Raw genomic sequence first — 19,463 nt, forward strand, 5'->3', positions numbered from 1 at the left:
ACTATTGAGCCCACGCGCCACAACTACTGAAGCCCTCATGCCCTAGGGCCCGCATGCTGCAATTACTGAGCCCACGTGCCGCAACTACTGAAATCCTTGTGCTCTAGGGCCCATGTGCCGCAACTACTGAGCCCACGTGCCACAACTACTGAGCCCATATGCCGCAACTACTGGGGCCCATGTGCCCCAACTACTGAGCCAACACACCACAACTACTAAGCCCACGTGCCGCAACTACTGAAGCCCCTGCGCTCTAGGGCCCACGTGCCGCAACTACTGAGCACACACACTGCAACTACTGAAGTCTGTGCACTCTAAAGCCCATGCTCTGCAACAAGAGAAACCACTGCAATGAGAAGCCCGTACGCGGCAATGAAGACCCAACGCAGCCAAAAACAAATAAAATTTAAAAAAAAAAGGAAAATGGTATTAGTGACAATGGTCATTGATATTTCCTAATACAGTACATGATACATCCTAATATTGATAGAATTAACATAGGAGAGCAAGAAGAGGCAGAATAACCACAAAAGCCCAACGTAGACAACTGGACAGACAGACAAGCAAAAGGAACTCTTTTCCCTAAATCCAAATTACAACATTGACCCCCTAAAGTTGGAGTCCCCTAAGAATTTCGCAGTTGTGCACTGTCAACTCTATAATTTGAGCAAATACTACACACTGGATGATTCTACGGAATCAAATGGATTCCTTTGTAAAAGGGTTTCTCTCAGTTGTTATGGGGTTGGAGGTTGAGCCAGGGAAAGGCAGAGGAGAAATGAGGGCTCTGGGAGAAAAAAAAAAAGAAAGAAAAGAAAACCTGAGTAGGCCTGAGGTGGAGAGGTGAACACTGGTCCAAACCTAAGGCACAGAAGGGGCTAAAGTCCAGGTGTGGTGACCTAAGGGCAAGTCCGTCTTCGTCTCGCCCCACCGTCATCCCCAGAGGGCACAACTCACCAACCGGACCTGCACCTCTACTAGGACAGCACAGCTACCACTACCGCATTTAACCCAGCTGCTGATTTCTTTGGCTGTATGTGATCCCTGTCGTGTGCTAAGAAATCAACAGAAGGGAACAAACTGCTTCTGCAATATATGCAGGACAGAACTCGACTTAACCTTCAGGGCACTGTCTTAATCGTCTGACCTTCAGAGCAGAGCACAGTGCCAGGCACACAGTAGGTGGGCCACACATATTTAAGGAAACTTTTTTTCCTTATGTGCCATTGGAGGAGCTTTTTATTTCTAACCTTCACAGCTGAAGAATCAGTTTTCATTTTTTCAAATGAGAGTAAAATATCTAGACCCGTTCTGCTCAAGGCTAGGAGGGCAAAGGTTATAAACTCACCTTTACTGTTATTACAAAATATTTTTATTCATTTCTACAAATACTTTTGAGCACCTAAAATGTGCCAACTACTGTGCCAGGCACTGAGAATAGAGCAGTGAGAAAAGGAAGCAACGTCCCAGGAATGGTCCTTATGCAAAGGGTCCAATGAATAAAAATCATGAAAATGTTAACTCTCACTTTTAAAAATATCCAACCATTAGTTTTTGAGAGGCTACTCTGCATACAGCAAATAAAAGAGAAAACAACCCTAAATCAGTAAGAAAATTTCAACCGCAGGTTGAGATACATTAAATCAGATACACAACTTTATACATCACATTAAGTTGAATATTGTAGAAAAAGACATACATCCTTGAAACATAAATCCCAACCAGAAATGGCAACAGACACTAGAAAGTATACCAAGGTATGGTTAAGGTTAAACAGCCTGACCCAATAACGGAATTCACATCGAGGACAAATGAGGGCTCCAAAAAAGAATTCACTCAGTGTCTTTCAACTGCGATCTAATTTACAAACATTTGATTTGTAAAATTTTGATTTGCAGACATTTTTGCCACGATGGAATCCTAGGTTCTTAGGGCAGAAGGGATTCTCAAGATCACCTGACCAGGTATTCCGGTAATGCCCGTCTCAGCAGTAACCAGCAGCCATGCCAGGTGATCTCACTCTCAAATGCTAATCCCACGATCCTTCAGCATCACAAATATGGACTAACAAGTGCCCACCCATGTTGATATTTTCTTTTGATTCCATCAATAATACCTTGGCTGCTTTCTAGTATAGAAGTGGGGAGAAAAGCACAGATTTTCTGACAGATATCCTCAGTGAGGCAGTGTGGGGAAGTGTGTCCCTGAGAGAAAGACCCCGGTCCTTTGAAGGCATGGGAGGACCTTGCCCGGGATGGGAATCAACTGAATAAAGTCTGAAACTGTCACATCGTAAGGATTACACATAACCTAGCAAGTGAGAACCGGGGCTTTGTTGACCAGCAAGGAGACTCTGAGCCTATGAATAAGGAGCGCTTCCTGACTCCGGATCAGATTCTGCTACCCATCTCTCTGGCCGTCCGTATCCTCTCCCCGCCTAACAAGCTGAGGTGCTCAGATGTGCTGTCCACCCTGAGCTCTTAAGAAACGATACTAAGACCTGTTCTATACAGGTCACCGTCCTTCCCCTAACATTGGGTTGGCCAACACGTGCGTTCGGGAAAAACCCGAACGCACATGTTGGCCAACCCAATATTCTAGTTCGGGAAACTGTAAGTCTGATTTAAAAGTGCCCACCTGTACCTGGAAGAGTGGACAAGACCAGTCACGGGTCCATCTGCTCTGGGCTCATGCAGGGCCTCCTCTGGGATTAGGAGAGCCCCTGTGCTCAGTGTGTGTGGCCCACTCCTCTGTGGGTGGGACCCAACTGATGCAGTCACTTCAGTCTATTTCGATGATAGTTTTGTTGGTTTTAATGTCTGTCTCTCCCACTTGGATGTCAAGTCTATGAGAAATGAGACCTGTCTTGTTCTTTACTGGGTCGTCTGCGACTAGCACATAGTAGGTACTCAATATTTGTTGATGGGAATCCCCTGCCGGTCCAGTGGTTAGGATTCTGCGCTTTCGCTGCTGAGGGCCCGGGTCCAATCCCTGGTCAGGGAACTAAGATCCCACAAGCTGCATGGTACAGTCAAAAAAAAAAATTAATATTTGTTGAATAAATGGTCAAGTGAGAGCCCTGGGATACGCCCTGAGTTTGCCATTTACTAACTGAACTTCCTGGGGCAGGCTACTTCATCTTTCTAGGGTACAAGATTGTTATGCGATTGGATCGAATCATGTATGCTGAGTATGTACGGTAACAAGTTCCACACATATGTGTTAGCTCCTGAATGGATCATGGGGATAAATTCTTCAGGAATGAGATGTGTATCTTTAGTAAAGGCAATGCATTGAAGGCTAATCTTCTAATTATAATTCGTACTTCATGATGCAAATAATATTTACTGACTTCATTTCTAAACATGTTGGTATAAACTAAATTAAGACTAAAATGTGAAATATTTGATGATTTATGTCAGTTGAGCAAGTACTTTATTGCCACATCGGAAAAGAGAGTTAAAAGCATGACATAATCTCTCTCAAATTAGCACTTTGACACAAAGAGTGCCACTGTTCTATTTAATACTTGCCAGAAAGTTTCATATTCTTTATTGTATCTGGATGAGATATTTTCTGGTTGTAAAGTGGCCATGAGAATGTTTTTTAAACTATTATTAAAAAAAACCAAAAAACAAAACCTGCAATTTATCATCTGGTCACATGTATTGTTTTTAATGATAAAAGTTTAAAAGATCTCAGTTGCATATTCTATACGATAAAGATATTTTGTTTATTCAAATCAATTTAGAATATACTTTACTGGAATCACGACACTCTAATGAAAATTATAAATAAAAAGATCAATTTCTATAAATTTACTGCTTATAATTAAAAGAAATCAAATTGTGTACTTTTTAATGAGATGGATAATTTTATTGAACACTGAAGACATATTGTCAATACTTGTAAGTCATTTCAACTTTTTTCTAAGATCTACTTAAAAGGTAGTCCAAAATTAATCTGTGAAACATTTTATATATATTTAAATTAACCTCTTCATGGTATAAAGGAGAGAATAAAAGCTTGCAGATTTAATTTTATTTTTATACTTCAGTGAGTCACACACTGGCTCAAACAGGGATACCTAGAATTTAATACGCATTTTTCTCTTTTATTATTTGCCTTTTGGTTATTGTTATTTTGTTCTTATCATAGATGTGGGTCCTCCAGCTGGTTTCTTTGCATATTTCCATTCTTTCACCTGCGTTTATAAATATTTTGTGGGGTTTTTTTTTTTTTGGATCCACTGTCTTAGCTTTAAAAGAGAATATTGAGGATCAGCTGGAAATTGTATGCAATCCCTCTGCTTTTCCTCTAGCCCGTCAGCAATCTCTAACCAACTGAAAGTTTTTAAAGCTGTCAGTTATTAAGCACTTACTATGGGCTTTTACCACTCACAACTGGAGTGCAGTCAGCCCTCCATATCCATGGGCTCTACATCCACACTTTCAACAAACCGCAGATCGAAAATATTGAAAAAATCATTCCAGAAACTTCCACAAGGCAAAACTTGAATTTGCCATGCACCAGCAATTATTTACATAACATTTACACTGTATTTATAATAGTATTTGTGTTTATAACTATAACAATACATTGTATTTACAACTACTTACATGGCATTTATGTGGTATTATGTATTATAAGTAACCCAGAGATGATTTAATGTATAAGGAAGGGTGTGTGCAGGTTATAGGCAAATACTACACCATTTTACATACGGGACTTGAACATCTGCAGGGGTCCTGGAACCAATTCTCCAAGGATACCGAGGAACAAATGGATTCCCACTCTTCCCAACTAACCGATGGGAAACTAAGTAACTTGCCCAAGGGTAATTCAGAGTTATTATTCTCTTAGCTTTAACTTGGTCTACCCTTTGGTAAGTCTAATTAGAACTGATGAGAATGCTGAGTTTGCTCCAAATGTCCAGTAAGCTTGGAGGTACCCTGGCTACTTCCCTCCCCTTTAACTTTTCTGATCCTGTGTCTTTTCCCTGTCTCCTTTTTGCTCCCGTGTCACAAAAGTATCCTTGAAACCTTGTGTTATCTGCTGTCACCAGCGAAAAGGGCTACATGTCAGTGGTGGCCACTTCCCAGCGATGTTCTTGCAGGGAGAAGTCCGGTGGCCCCAGGTCGGCAGAGCCCGGGCAGCTCGCCTGTGCAGTCTGGGTGGGAGCTGGCGGCCAAGGGCCGCTGTGAGGAAGAGCCTCCGTGGGCAGCCTGTCGTCCTGTGCCAAGAGGTACAGACTTGCCCCATGAAGCGCCTTAGTATCATTAACATCTTCCATTTGCCGGGCACTCCACTGTCATTTTTATTGGTTCTTTGTACTAGCCATACCTGCATCAGAGCTGTGTTCACTTTTTGTTTTAATTAAGTGCTCTGGCTGAAGTGGGAAAGACCGAAGGCCTTGGGGAGCTGGTCTTCAACTGCCAACCAGTCAGGGATCAGACGGAACCGCGCAGCTCCCCGTGGGGGTCAGCCCTCAACCACTGCAGAAAGGGTTCCAGGAGCTTGGGCTTCACTGTAAGGAAAGATCCCCTGACAGTCTGGCTAGAGCTGTCAGCCACTGACGTCTGGAGCCTGTGCTGGGCCATTCTATTTCACCCTAATCCAGAATGTTCCCTTGGATTTTCCTAAAATACCAAAAGCATGAAAATCACATTAAGCCTCTTTTAGTTTTTAAAAGACACATCCATCTACATGCTTGCGCTTCAGGGTCCTTTTTTTTTCTTTCTTTAATGCCTAACTGCACTGCTTTTATCACTTCAGCTAGGGAATTCCCTGGCGGTCCAGTGGTTAGGGCTCTGTGCCCTCACTGCCGAGGGTGCGGGTTCAATCCCTGGTTGGGGAACTAGGATCCCACAAGCCACACAGTGTAGCCAAAAAAACCAACAAAACAAAACTTCAGCTATAAATGACAGCCCCCAAAGCAGCCCTGTATAAGAGGCCTGGCCCTGGACTTGGAACTTCACTCCTCCATGGTGAGGTGAACCTGAGAAACTGCCTACCCTCTCTGAGGGTCCGTTTTTCTCACCTAGGATGGGTATAATCCCAGTGCCTCCCCTCCCCCTTCAGCTTGCTTATACTGTGTGGACAGAGTATCACAGGAGTTAGCACACATCGGAGTTTATCTTTCAGGTTACTTGTCTGCCCCCTCCACGAGACTGGGTCCTCCAAGGACAAGGAATTTATCTACGTCAGCACCATCTATCTAAGCCAGTACCTGACACTACGAAGGGCCCTGCAAAGCTTCCTTAGAATGAAGTCACATACAAGAAAGCCATTTGCAAATCGTTAAGCACTATTCTCATGGACCTTAGTAATTGATTACTCATTGCATGGTCCCGGACTCGAGATGTGAAAGAAATACTGCTGGGTACCAAAGGAGCCAGGCTTTAGTAATTCAAAGAGCTGGAACTGAAATGTAAACTAGGACACAGTACCAGTTCTGAATTTCTTTGGGTTATTGCGTAAATACTCAGTCTTAAAACACGAGGATTAACACAGGGTGAACATTTAGAGGGGCTGATATGGAGAGAGATGTGGCAGCCTACGTCGTGCTGGGACATCTAAAATAGTATACTAAGGCCTTCCCAAGAGAGATCAATGTCACAGCAAGGAAAAGGCTTACATTTTGATAAGGCAAGATTTTATTTCTTCTGAGTTTTTACATTTTCTCTTCACACACTTTTAAGGCTTAAATGTTTAGTCTTTCAGTTTGGTCGGGCCACCTTCGGTCCCATTTCTTAGAAAGTAATACACACTGTTTACTACCCAGGCTTTACTTGTGAACAGTCATCAGATGGTACAAGACCCTCATCCTCTCCATTGGGTCCTCCTTCTGACTTGCCCCAGGTATTGCCACTGTCGTTTCTCCAGCATCTTCTCTTAACTATTTCTAAGTTATTCTTTACCTCCAAATTCCTGCCCTTGCACACAGTAAGTGCTCAATAAATGAATCCTATTTTCAGAGTTTTTCTGTATAGCAGCAGTCTCCTTCATCTTGACTTTTCTCAGATCACCACTCACATCCCAAGAGGTGGTTCTAAAATACATCACTTGAGATAGTAGTTAAATGCTATGAATAGGATCTAGGATTCCATGATCCTCTTCTTTTTTTTTTTGCGGTACACGGGCCTCTCACTGCTGTGGCCTCTCCCGTTGCGGAGCACAGGCTCCGGACGCGCAGGCTCAGCGGCCATGGCTCACGGGCCCAGCCGCTCCGTGCATGTGGGATCTTCCCAGACCCGGGCACGAACCCGTGTCCCCTGCATCGGCAGGCGGACTCTCAACCACTGCACCACCAGGGAAGCCCTCTTCATAAGTTTAAAAACATAAACCTGAGAAACATACCTTGAACTTTACCACCCCACCCGTAAAATAATCCTGAAAATAGTGAAATCACCAGCACTATGAATATCCTACTGTTAATTATAAAAATTCAACGTGTGAATGAACACCACGTTGAGAAGAAAAGAGAATGAAGCTAGCATAATCCGTTTTCTAATATTCTTGTTACACTTTTATTTAGGTCTGTGTGTTTCTGCAGCAACATGCTTTCCACTGTAAAATAAATTTTCTGCCAGTCTCTTTTTTTCTGGAGTAAAAAACAATGAGATATTTGTTCAAGATGGAAAGAAAATATCTAAAATCTATTTATATATAACTTTGTCAGAAAAAAATGTCACAAAATAGAAACCAACATTCCAGATGAGCTGGCTTAATGAAATTAATAGAATTATTAATTAAAGCTATTATTAGTTTATTTAATATAATTCTCAAACCCACAAACTTATACTACTGGGAATATGGTGGCTGAATACTGTGATTATTTGAAAAGCAAACTAAATTAGAGGTGACAGATCCCTGCATCATCACAGCAATCGTTTCTATTTTATACGAGTGCTCGCTTTGTCAAACTAAGAACAAGTCAGAAGAGGTCATTAACTGGTCAGCAATGCCGCATCAGAACACCAACCAGTTACCCTGATTCTGCAGCCTATTCAAAGCATATATTAGTACACATCAACTTCAAGTAAAACTTCTACTGATTTTATATAGTCTCCAAGACAGAAGTCAAGAATTAGAAAATTAAAAAAAAAAAGAATTAGAAAATTATAATCCAATTATGCATTAGGGAAATGCAAACAATATACCAGAAGATCTAGCCAAATACAGGCCCTACTTCTAGAATACTGGAATTAAAATTTACGAAAGTCATTACAAAGAATAATGCTAGTTAAATGCCATTGAACTACTTTTACTCTTTTTATACGAAATGTACAAATTTCGGAGGGGGGGTGACAGTGGCAGCGGTGCCTCTTACTACCTTATGTAAAACACTTGAACATTCTCATCAATATTGCCATCATCTGTTTAATACTTCCAGTATATTTTCTCAACGTCTGTTTACTTAAAGTTGTATGGAATGACATAATAAGCAATACAATCTGAATTACACCCCCTCCAAAAAAATTTACTAAAGTCATTGCCATGACGACCTTCATGATGTTTTAAGAACCCCAGTATTATGACTGCTCCCCTAATCCCAAACCATTCCAAATAAAATTTACTCCTGTGAAAAGCTGTCAATCTCCTTGTAAGCCAACTTTTGTGAATCCCCTGGAGTTTGGGCAGCAATTATGCCCCTCAGAGAGTGCCTCCTACCCCCTCTAGCAATGGGAAGGGTCTGCAGAACAAACTTAGAAGAAGCTGTGGAGCTGAGTATCAAAGGAAAGTAGAGCGGAGAAAAACCAGCTTTGGTATAAAGCATCCACCTGGATGGGCTGTCTGAGGTGACAGTGAGAGGGAGGGGCCTGGGTGAGTCACACTGCCAGAGGCCTCCTGAGACTGCCCATCTCCCAGGAGACCAGAGGGGGTGCTACTGGCCCAAGGCAACAGACGCCCCAGAAGGAGACACGGCAGAAAGGCCCCCGCGCAGCACCTGGACGACCTATTCACAAGAGAAACACTGAAGACGGACACTGGGACTTTATCAGCAAGATCAGCCGTTTTTCATACGTCAAACATTCTGTGCTAAGATAATAAAATGACAGAAAATGTTCATCGACCACTCCTGTTTTAAGCACTTCTTAAACAGTAATTCATTTAACGCTGATGACCCTAGGAGGTGAGTATGACCACTGTCCCCATCTGACCCAGGAGGAAACTGAAGACCACGTTGGTTCCGGGCAGAGCTGAGCTTTGGCCCTGGCAGTCAGGCCCTGGAGTCTACTCTTAACATGTTCTATGTGATGGGGCTTCTCAAAAGAGGCTGATACTGTCCCCAGACTCGTCAGAGGCTGGGACCACACACAGCAAAATGGAAGCATGTTAAGCACTGGAATATTCTTCTGTGTTCCCAATTTTTTTTTTTTTTTTTTTTTTTGCTGTATTTTAACAGGTTTGCTCTTCTTAAGTTGCTCCAGGAAAGCACCTCGGGCAGTGATATGAATCTAATGTTATATGATCTTCTCTTTAATGGATTCGTTTATTTGAACAGCTGAGAATTTTGGAATCAACAGACCATGGATTTAAAAGCAGACTCTGAAATCTGACAGTTCTGGACTCAAATCCCAGCATAGTCACTAACCAGTTGTTGGACCTTCAGTAAATTAAGTCAACATCTATTAACAGACTCCTCCTTTGTAAAATGGAAATAATAACCATAACTCCTTGAAGGACTGTGTGAGGATTAAAGGAGACCAAGTAGCCCACTGCTCCTGAGCGATGCAGAGGCTGCCGGTCGGGGGACCACTTTAAAGCCCTCTGTTATTCATGATGACATTCCACTTCCTAACTACAGAGTCAGTTAGAGGCTGAGACAGTTGACATCAGACTCTTCAAGGAGGGAAGCACGTTTGTCTCTGGACTGCAGCCCAGTAAAGTGGAAGCCTCGGGGCCACACACTCCCTCCCTTCACTCCTGCGTGGATCTGGTCCAAATGTCCATTCCCTGACCCAGAAGAGTGAAGAAGCCAGGATGGTGAAACAGTTCACCTGTGTAAGTTCCTTAAAAACCACATGGCAGGGCCTTCCCGGGCAGTCCAGTGGTTAAGACCACGCTTCCAATGCAGGGGGTGCGGGTTCGATCCCTGGTTGGGGAACTAAGATCTTGCCTGACGCGCCGCAGCCAAAAAACCCCCCAAACCAAAAACTACATGGCAAGAGCCACAGCACGTTTAGGTATCAAAACGAATCCACAAGCTGAAGAAACGTGGTGGAAAGAGCCCTTATGGGATCCGGTGCTAAAAATAACAGTTCCCTTTGTCTTGTTGTTAAGAGAGGAAGGATGGGGACTGAGTGGTGAGACCGCGGACTGAACCGGGTGAGTTACCCTGGACTGGGCACATGTAGTTAAAACTAGAAATTGATAATTACAAGCTTCCAAACTAGTCTTGACATTCGGTAACCCAATTATCACAAAGGAAGCAACACTTATCTCTGTCATTCTCCAGCATTCCTTTCCAAATTCCTCTTTCTTCCCAGAAGCCTACAGCCTAACCTCTCTTAAATCTGTCAGCCCTTCGTAGGTAGCACATTTTTGCCTCCTTCCTTACAGACCGGATCAAACCGCCCATCTGCCAGGGTTCACTGCCAGGTGATCAGGGGAAAGCAGTAATTCAGGGTGTGAAGGAGTCTAGACACTCCCAGGAAAGGCTTGCATTACAAAGATGAGTTTCAAATGTCTATACTCAGGTGGAGATGGGGCTGGTGATGGGGAAGAACAGAGTGGCCCTGGACGGTGCCCGGGGCTTCCCTCCAAGGCCTCCCCAGGTTCCCGCAGTTTCCCAGGGTTCCAGAAATGGACTCGACACAGGAGACCCTTACCGCCCCCCATCCCCGCTCCTTCACGCCTGTGGGACTTCCCTGTACTCCCCCCCACCGCACCCTCCCCCCCCCCGCTCCCCTCCCCCTTCGCTCCCCTCCCCCCCATATTAAAAACAACCGAACTAACTACCTGGAGGGCCCACAAGAGCTGAACTGTTTCCAGTTGCTAAACACAAATCACAAATCTCAGAAAGTAGTGGGTTTCCAGAAAAAGGAAGTTCCCACTGGGGTTTGCAAAGCTGCCCGAGAGCAAACTGCTGTGACAAAAACTACAATTAAAGCTCACTCTGGCCTTCCAATACTGGAAGACCACTTCCATTTGTTTTGAAAATTTGTTTGAAAACAAACTTCCATTTGTTCCCACTTCCATTTGTTTTGAAAATTCTGTGACCCAAGATGCGAAAAATTTAGGATAGGATATGAATAAAAAAAAAAAATTCAGTCATAAAGGAAAGTTTGCTGTCAGATATAAATGGATCTTTTTTTTTTTAAGGAAAAAAAGACTCCATCAGATTGTTATAGCAAAAGCTGAAAGGAAGAAAGTCTGACGGTAAAAAAAAAAAAAAACTGTTGAACAGAATTACTGAAAACCTAAAACACGTCTAATTAGGTTGGGCCTCCTGTAGTCTGACAGGACGCGCTGGGGTCCAGTGTCTAGTTCACAGCCATGGGCGCTAGGTAATATCCCCTCACATGCAGGTTCAATCCCAGCCCGTAGGGGATATTAGCGAGATATCCTGAATGGCTTAAATGCCCATTTATTTCTAGACCATATAGAAGCTCAATCTCTGTTATAAAGACTCGACACCATTCAGAGACCATCCCTCTTGAAAGAGAAGGCAAAGAGAAACTTTCACAGATCTGGAAACCCAAAGGGCCTAAAACTTGACAAGTTCATCTGTTTCCCTTGTGATGTTCAGGCATCAAACAGAGAATCACTTCAGCTTGGAAGCCCGTCCTCTGCAAACCCTGACCGAGGGCAAAAACTGAATCCTGTTCCTCTTGCCACTACTTAGCAGGTAGCAAGAGGTTCAGGTAACAATGGTTGAGCTGAGGGACTTCCCTGGCAGTCCAGTGGTTAAGACTCCTTGCTCCCACTGCAGGGGGCACGGTTCGATCCCTGGTCGGGGAACTAAGATCCTGCATGCCCTGCAGTGGGGCCAAGAAAAACAACAACAAAAAACAATGGTTGAGCTGAATTCAGCTTCTTTAGAATATTACTAGTGTTAAATAAAAATGTTTATCAGCACAAGGTTTCAAATTCTAAAGCTCCATTTTCTTTCATTTTCATTTATCAAAGTCAATCAATCTCCCTTTTTGGACCAATTAATTCCCACTACCTATCCCCTATCTAAATTCTCCAAAGAAGTCTTTCAAATAGCATCCTGACTAATTGGTACAATGCAGTGAATGATCAATCAAGAGAAGTAAAAAAGGTTCTAGAAATAAAAGTTCTAGAATACTAGTTTACGTCTGGTCCTAAGATTTTCAACATACGTAACCACAAAGCAACTCCTATATCGATTCTGCTTTTGAAGTGGCAGTGGAGATGCCAAAAGATAACTTGAAAGTCAACTTATTAAATCACTGAAGTGGAGCTTTGGCCTAAATCAAGGTGAAAACCTAAGAGGTCTCATGCACAACTCACAGTCCTATTTGAAGAAGGGGCTCTTCTTGCTTGAAATCCATCTACAATGACGAGAGGATGGCCTTAGAGGTGACATTTGTTAGGGGAACCAGATTTTAAGTCAGAGTTTACGTTCGAGATGAATGGCATCCACTTTCTCCTTTGGTGGCAAACACTTCGTTTTCTATTTCCTGGATCAGATATGATAGATAGTGAGCTGACATATATGTAGGTTCATATCAATTTAAAATAATACACCTGAGTACTCACTGCAATATGAATATGCAAGAGTAAAACTACAGATTTCTTTCGTCACCTTTTAACCTTCTTTATTTTAATCTCGTTTTAATATTTAATGAGGCCAAAATCTTGCCAATGAGACTACTTGCCAAGTGGAAAATGATTAGTTTATAAAGATTCCTGGTACCCAAGCCAAAATAGTAGGTGCTCAGTAATTGTTTCCTGAGTGAATGAAGAAAGTTCCACACTTATGTTAATGCCATTTAGTTTCTTCACCAATTTGAACTTTCTGTAAAGGAGAGCAAACATTCCTGCATCAGAAAAAATAATACAGCCACAAAATATTATTAAAAATCAGGAAAATACCCATTTTAAACAAGGTGGTTAATCCTAATTGCTCCAGATAACCTGTAATTGCCATAGCTGTTAAACACAGTCTTCTGTCACGTTTACAGAAGTTTGATTCCATCTTTAAGAAAAAAAAAAAGTGTATCCCTCCTGCCTAGTCTCCAAATTCAAAATAAGATTTTGGTGATAATTTCAATAATACAGAAAATGCATGTTTTTTCTGGTAAGGAGATAGAATGAGTATTCCTTCTCCCTTCCCACATGACAGCACCTGAATGAAGAGTGGTTTCCCAAGTGCTATTAGTATCCGGCTTCCTCAAAGGCAAGGTCATGAACCACTGGGCGTGCCTCACAGGGAAGCTGCTCTAATTTTCATCTTGGAGACTCTAAGGACAGACTCTGGCCCCTAGTGAAGTCGATGAAACAGAAACACTGGACGTGCACCACCAACCCCAGAATCTCTCCACTAATAGATTTCCTACTTACAGGATTCCTTAAAAGTATTTCTGGAAGTAATCTGGGTTAGGGTCGAGTAGCTCCAACTGAAGGCACCTTTGTCACAAGCTTACAAACGCTGCCAAGTATACTTTAGGTATACGTTAGGGAGCTAATTTTCACATTTTCGTTTGGTACCAAGACAGGTACAGTCCATAAAAGCTTTAGCAACAAAACTATGATATTTAGAATCTAAACTCCTACTAGTATTCTTTTTTCTGTAAATGATAAAGACTAAAATTACAGATCTCTATCATCCCACCTAGGCTGAAGTACCGTTGACTGAGGCAGGAAAAATGCTGCATTTTCATGCAAAGAGAACAGCTATGAAGAGGTAGGATATGGGACGTGCTAATAAGCCTTTAAATACCACGTTATCTCCACCTGGGAGCTAGATGTTGTACTAGCAACTGGATCACTTAAATCACAACAGCCTTGGGTGGGGAGGGGCGGGAACTAAAACCATCCCTTACTTTGAATACAGACCTTCAAGAGAATTCATGAATGAACCAGTTAAGGTAACCAACACAACCACCAAGCCCTCCACCCACTCCAAAACCAACTAAAACCAGGCACTCCACATGAGTGAAAACATCACCAATTCCATAATCTTCATTAATCCTTGAGTGCATTCATTTTTCAACCAGTCCCATAAGTGATACACTTACGAACACCCTCAAGAAGTAAAAACAGTAAATGCATCGATAGTAACAGGCTCTTCATTTTTTTGAGAAACTTGCAATGTTACAAAAGAATCAAACATCGGGGGTGGGGGGGGGACTGTGGCCTCAAGTGGTCCTTAGTGGAATTCAGCGCCACTCCACTTGATGAGGGTCTAGCCTGTATTAAAGTTAGACAGCCTATGTTTATAATTAAGTGATAATGACCGAAGTTCGAGGTACACAGGGCATTTCCTGGGGATTAATGACCAGCCAAAGGAGTTGCCGACCTAAAGCAAAGCCTCCGGCCAGTAACCCCAGCCAGTCCTTAATCCCCAGGAAATGCCCTGAACCTCAACAGTGATTTTAGTAAATACAGGAGGAAAAAGTTTAATATCAGCTTTGTACTTAAATTAAACACCTGTTTCATACTTAGAATGCTCAGACTTCATAAAGTGAGTTCTACAGGAGTTACTAAAGAGTTCCCTTAAACTTCTTAAGGCTGATAAAAAAAAATGTTCACTCTAACATTAGTGAAAGCAAAGAGGGCAACTTTTTGTAGTGTTTTAACTGCAAGAGACTTAGCTAAGATACTGTTTGAGAGGCATAATGATAACATAACCAATATATGGACCCTCAAATCTACATTTAACCTGGGAGTTACCTGACAATCACTCAAGAATAAAAGAATCAGTGTTCAGGTTTACAGAAATGATTGATCTCACTCAGTTAAAATGAAAGACTGTGACAGAGTGACTGCAATTCTTAGAACAAAACCAAACCAACTAAACAAACCCCCCTAATCTTTCATGGATCTCATGTCATTATTCTATGTGACACTGGTGTCAAGAAACCAGTAGACAAATGCCAGGGGACAAACTGCTTCATTGTTAAATTCAAGCAGATAGATACTTTAATAAACTCTCTTAGGCTTTTAACTCTTAATTAATCAGGTGCTACTTGAAACCAGGGCATTTTAAGGGTTTTTACTTTATCAGAAGAATGTGATCGTTTATTTCTGCTTTCAAAGAAAAAGCAAACCCAAATTCTCCAAAGAGGAGAAAGAACTCTCCTGTCCATCCTTACAACGCCCTACAACCACCTCCTGGTCTGTGCACTACCGTGCACACTACAAGTGCAGAAAGCCACGTAAGCCTCTGGTCTCGTGTATTTTAGAGAACTTTGGTGTTTATAGTACCTTTCACAGCCCCTTTCTCGGTTGGCCTTGAGGCTTGCTGATTAGCAAGTAAACGTTTGAAAGGGTCAGTGTGTCCAGAACTGGAATTTCCACTTTGGAAAAAGCACAGAGGTACCTGACATCTGTTCCTTGAAAGACCTGCACTACACCTCCAAACTTAGAGCTGAAATTCCTACTTCTGCTTGATGGCAGGGAGGGCAAAGCGGTAAAACCCCCCGTGGCTACTCCTGCCTGGAAGATAGAGCAGAGTCCCCAAGGACTCTGCTTTCTGGCTCCTACAGCACAGTACCCAAAAGATGAATACAGTTTTAATAATATGAATATATTCCTCCAGGAAAAATAATAAGACAGGCATCCAATCGAATCCCCAATCTCCACCCAGATTTCTAAGTGCTTAGAAATAAATAATTTTTGTGTGAAAACAGTTTCCTTATCTTTGTTGAGGATACTGAAGTCCAGAGAGGTGACCTGACTTGCCCAAGGTGGCTCAGCTTCTGGGCTAGCACTCCTACTTTGGTGTTCTTTCCACTCTACTGTGTTGTTATCTCAGTAGTCTATCTTCCCACCACTTATCTGCCCCCTAGACAGAGAGCTCCATGGTGCTAGGAAAGACAGCAATGTTTCAGTGCCCACTCTGCTGGGCACCATGGGGCACACTCCAGTTGGGAGCCTGGCTGGCAGTGGACATACTACCTTTCCATAGCTTTAACAAGTGACTTTCGTTTATGAAAACTACATCCCAAATGTTGCTTTACATTCAACTATACCTTATGGTATAAACTGGCACTCAACCGCCAGTCTCTCCAAAACCCGCCCCTTTACAGTAAGTAGGATTGGCATGTTTTCTTTTTAAATAATTTGTAACTTTTTCTACCTTCATAAGTTAGGGCGAATATGTAATACCGTATTTTAATGGTTACTTTATTCAAAGATATTTTAAGTAACTGCTCCATTTATATGCACAGTATTCCTGCACTCTTTGCCTTATAAACTCAGGCATTCATTGGAGAGAGGCTGCGAGGGTTGAGCTGACCCTTTTGTTCTGAGAACTTTGACGTTTTCAGCGTTACTGCGCAGCAGGGATTGTTAGGTAGCTTGCCCTCTCACAGCCTTTAAGGTTAGGTGTAAACTGTCCTGAAAAGCATCAAGAGAGTTAAGCTTCTAAGGGTGAAATCAAATCCGACTCAGCATATTTGCTACTTTGAAAAACTTCCCCCCAACCCAGACCTGAGTTAGCACAAGTTAGTCTCGAAGTGGTACCAGAGAAACATTTCATGCATAGAGTTTGGTTTGGTTACCTGGGTGGGGGAAACAATAGCAGGTGAAACTACTGTGGGAGAATTGGTGCTTCTGTGCCCATTGGCTTCTGGAAGAAGAGGCAGGGGGTCGTGTTTCACGGAAACCACCACCACCGCATCCACAGGCTCCGAGGAGGGGCGGATACAAAGTCTTTTAGGGGAAGAGGGGCCGCAGATTTCCCCCGACCCGAACACGGACTCGTACAGGGCGCGCTTGGGCGCAGCCTCCGATTTCACGTCGGGCCCGACCTGGCTGTCTCTGGGGAGGATAAAGGTGTTCCCCAGCGAGGGCGGCTGGGGGCGGTGGTGGTGAGAGGGATGGGTGGGGGGATGGGGGGAGTGGTGGCGAGCCGCCCCGTTCAGAGCCTCGGCGTAGCAGCCCTGCGGGGCGGGCGAGCCCAGTTTGGTGCCGATGCCCGCGATGCTGTTGAGCGTGGCGATGGAGACGGCGCCGATGCAGTGGTTGGTGTAGGTCTTGGAGAGCTTGGCCGCCTTGGACAGCATCTGCATCCTGGTGCCCAGCAAGTTCTTGCCGATGGCTTTGTTCTCGTACCAGGTCACATCGCCCTCGCTGCAGTGGTCCCGGGGCCGCTGGAAGAACGCCTTGCAGAGGGGGTTGCGCTTCGACAGGTACTTGACGAAGCTGGCGTAGGGGCAGAACTCGGTGCCCGTCTCGTACATGCGCGGCAAGTTCTCCTCGTCGCTGCTCTCGGCGCGCTTCTTGCTCCACGACGACGAGCGCGACTTGTGGTAGGGCCCGAGGGACTTGAAGTAGACGAACTTGCGGCCGTCCTCGTCCATGGCCAGCCCGAAGGAGTCCTCCTCCAGCTCGCGCTGGTTCTCGCGGCCGCGCGTGCAGAAGTACATGCACGTCTCGAACCAGACCTTGTTGAGCAGCCCGAAGGGCGTGTTGGTGCTGAAGACGCTGGAGGTGTAGAGCTTGCGCAGGTCGGCGCGCGTGATGGCTTGCTTCTGCACCACCGGCCCGGCGCCCTGCTCCTCAAGCTTGCGGATGACCGCGGCCAGCGTCAGGTTAGCGCTGCGCAGCTCCGGGTCCTTGGTGAGGTCGAGCGTGCGGCAGTACGGGGGCTCGTTGAGGTAGCGGTTGAGGGAGCTGCGGATGCTTATGAGCGACGACTTGCTGTAGAGCTGGCCGCTCTTGGAGCGGGCCTCGGCGTAGAAGGAGCGCAGCACGCGGCACAGCGCCCCCTTGTCCATGGTCTCGAAGTCCGGGCTCTGCGCCTTCTCGCTCAGGTACTCCCGGAAGATGCGCACGGCGTAGCGGGTGGCCAGCCGGGTGTTCTCGCTCAGCCGGGCCCGCTCGGGGCGCTGCAGCACGTCGGGGTCCAGCTCGGCGCCGTCCCCAGGCGGCCCGCCGCGGGCCCGGGGCGCCAGCAGCCGCGGCGGCGCCTCGGGCTCCAGCGCGGCGCTCTGGTCCATATTGATCATATGGACCGGCTCCGGCTCCAGCTCCTCCCCGGCCGAGTCCTCGGGCTCCAGGGGCTCGTCCCAGTCCAGACCCATCTCTTCCTCCTCCTCTTCCTCCTCCTCCTCCTCCTCCAGCCCCCCACCTCCGTCCTCCTCCTCGTCCCCCGTTATCTGCACCTCCTGGATCTCGTCCTCCTCCTCCTCTTCCTCCTCCTCCTCGCCCGCGCTGCAGTAGTGCGGGCGGCCGTGGCGGCGGCCTCGGCCCCCCGCACCGCGCTCGCCCTCGCCCCGCTCCCCATTGTTCTCGGCGGCGGCGGCGGCGGCGCTGGCGCTGCCGCCCGCGCTGGTGTTACAGTCCCCGCTGCCAGGCATTCTCGCCATATTGCCGTCTCTCTGCCAGTCCTCGGGCAGGGCGCATGCGCTATATTGGACCGCAGCGCTGAGAGCTTTTGTGTTTAATGACCTTCAGCTACCGGGAGGCAAAGCCGGGCTCTTAAAGGAGCCGCGCTCCAATTGTCAGTTCGGAGCGCTGCTCCGGAGGGGCAGCGGCGCGCAGGGGATGGAGGGGTAGGGAGGCGGGGGGTAAATTAGACAGGGAGAGCGTAAGGACCGAGGCTGGCTGGACCCTCTTCCTCCCCCACCTCTCTCCCCACTCCGAAGAAAACTTTGAAGGGAAAAAAAGGAAGGGGAGGGAGAGCTGTCGGTGGGGGTGAAACACTCCCAACTTACCCTCTGGCTGAGTGGCGCGCGGGCCCGGGCGAGAGAGAGAGGGAGGGCCGGCGGGAGGGAGGGGCGGCCGCTTCTCTAAGTAATGCCCGAGGAGCAGTGCCCCTTCCACCGCCCCCTCATTGCCCCCCGGAGCCGGGGGTTCCGGGAGGCGGCAGCACCCGGTGGGCCGCGGATGCTACTTCGAGAAGCCTGTGTCTGGGGCCGCCCGGAGCGGAGCGGAGCAGGCAGGTTAATGAGTAGGGTGGAGGAGGCACGGCGGGGCCCCGCACCCTCTCTGCGCCCGCGGCCAGGGCGCAGCGGGCGAGGCTTGGGAGCGGGATGGGGCTGCCGGCAGCGGCGACTCCCCCACCTACTTGCTGCGGGCGAGGCGCGGGGGCCTGCGGCCAGCCGCAAGGCTCCCAGCTCCCTTTCTGACTCTTGCAAAGGAGCGAAACACGCCCCACGTCAGCCTCATCCCTTTCGACTTTTCCAACAGCCACTTTTAAGCTGTCATTAAAGACCGGGGGCGCTCCCCGTAGGTCTGGGGCAAGTCCGCGCCGGTCCAGTCAGCCTGGGGAAGGAGCGAGGAAGAAAGACTGGGAGGGGCGGGTGGGAGGGGAGACGCGG

At 46.0% G+C, this 19,463-nt stretch overlaps 1 protein-coding gene across 3 annotated transcripts in view; it reads right to left on the bottom strand.

The window, feature by feature from the left end:
- Positions 1-19,240, bottom strand: part of KCTD1 (potassium channel tetramerization domain containing 1) — an 89,771-nt gene extending 70,531 nt beyond the window's left edge. The window contains exon 1 of one of the 3 annotated variants that reach the window (XM_019930471.3): positions 18,858-19,240. Coding sequence is in view for 2 of the 3 variants with exons in the window: in XM_019930469.2 (XP_019786028.1) it covers positions 16,701-18,509 (1,809 nt within the window). In the remaining variant the exon portion in view is untranslated. The other 2 variants (XM_019930469.2, XM_019930470.3) reach the window with 2 other exon arrangements.
- Positions 19,241-19,463: the final 223 nt, after the last annotated feature.

This window comes from Tursiops truncatus, chromosome 13 (assembly GCF_011762595.2).
Source record: "Tursiops truncatus isolate mTurTru1 chromosome 13, mTurTru1.mat.Y, whole genome shotgun sequence".
In the NCBI taxonomy this organism is placed as follows: Eukaryota; Metazoa; Chordata; class Mammalia; order Artiodactyla; family Delphinidae; genus Tursiops; species Tursiops truncatus.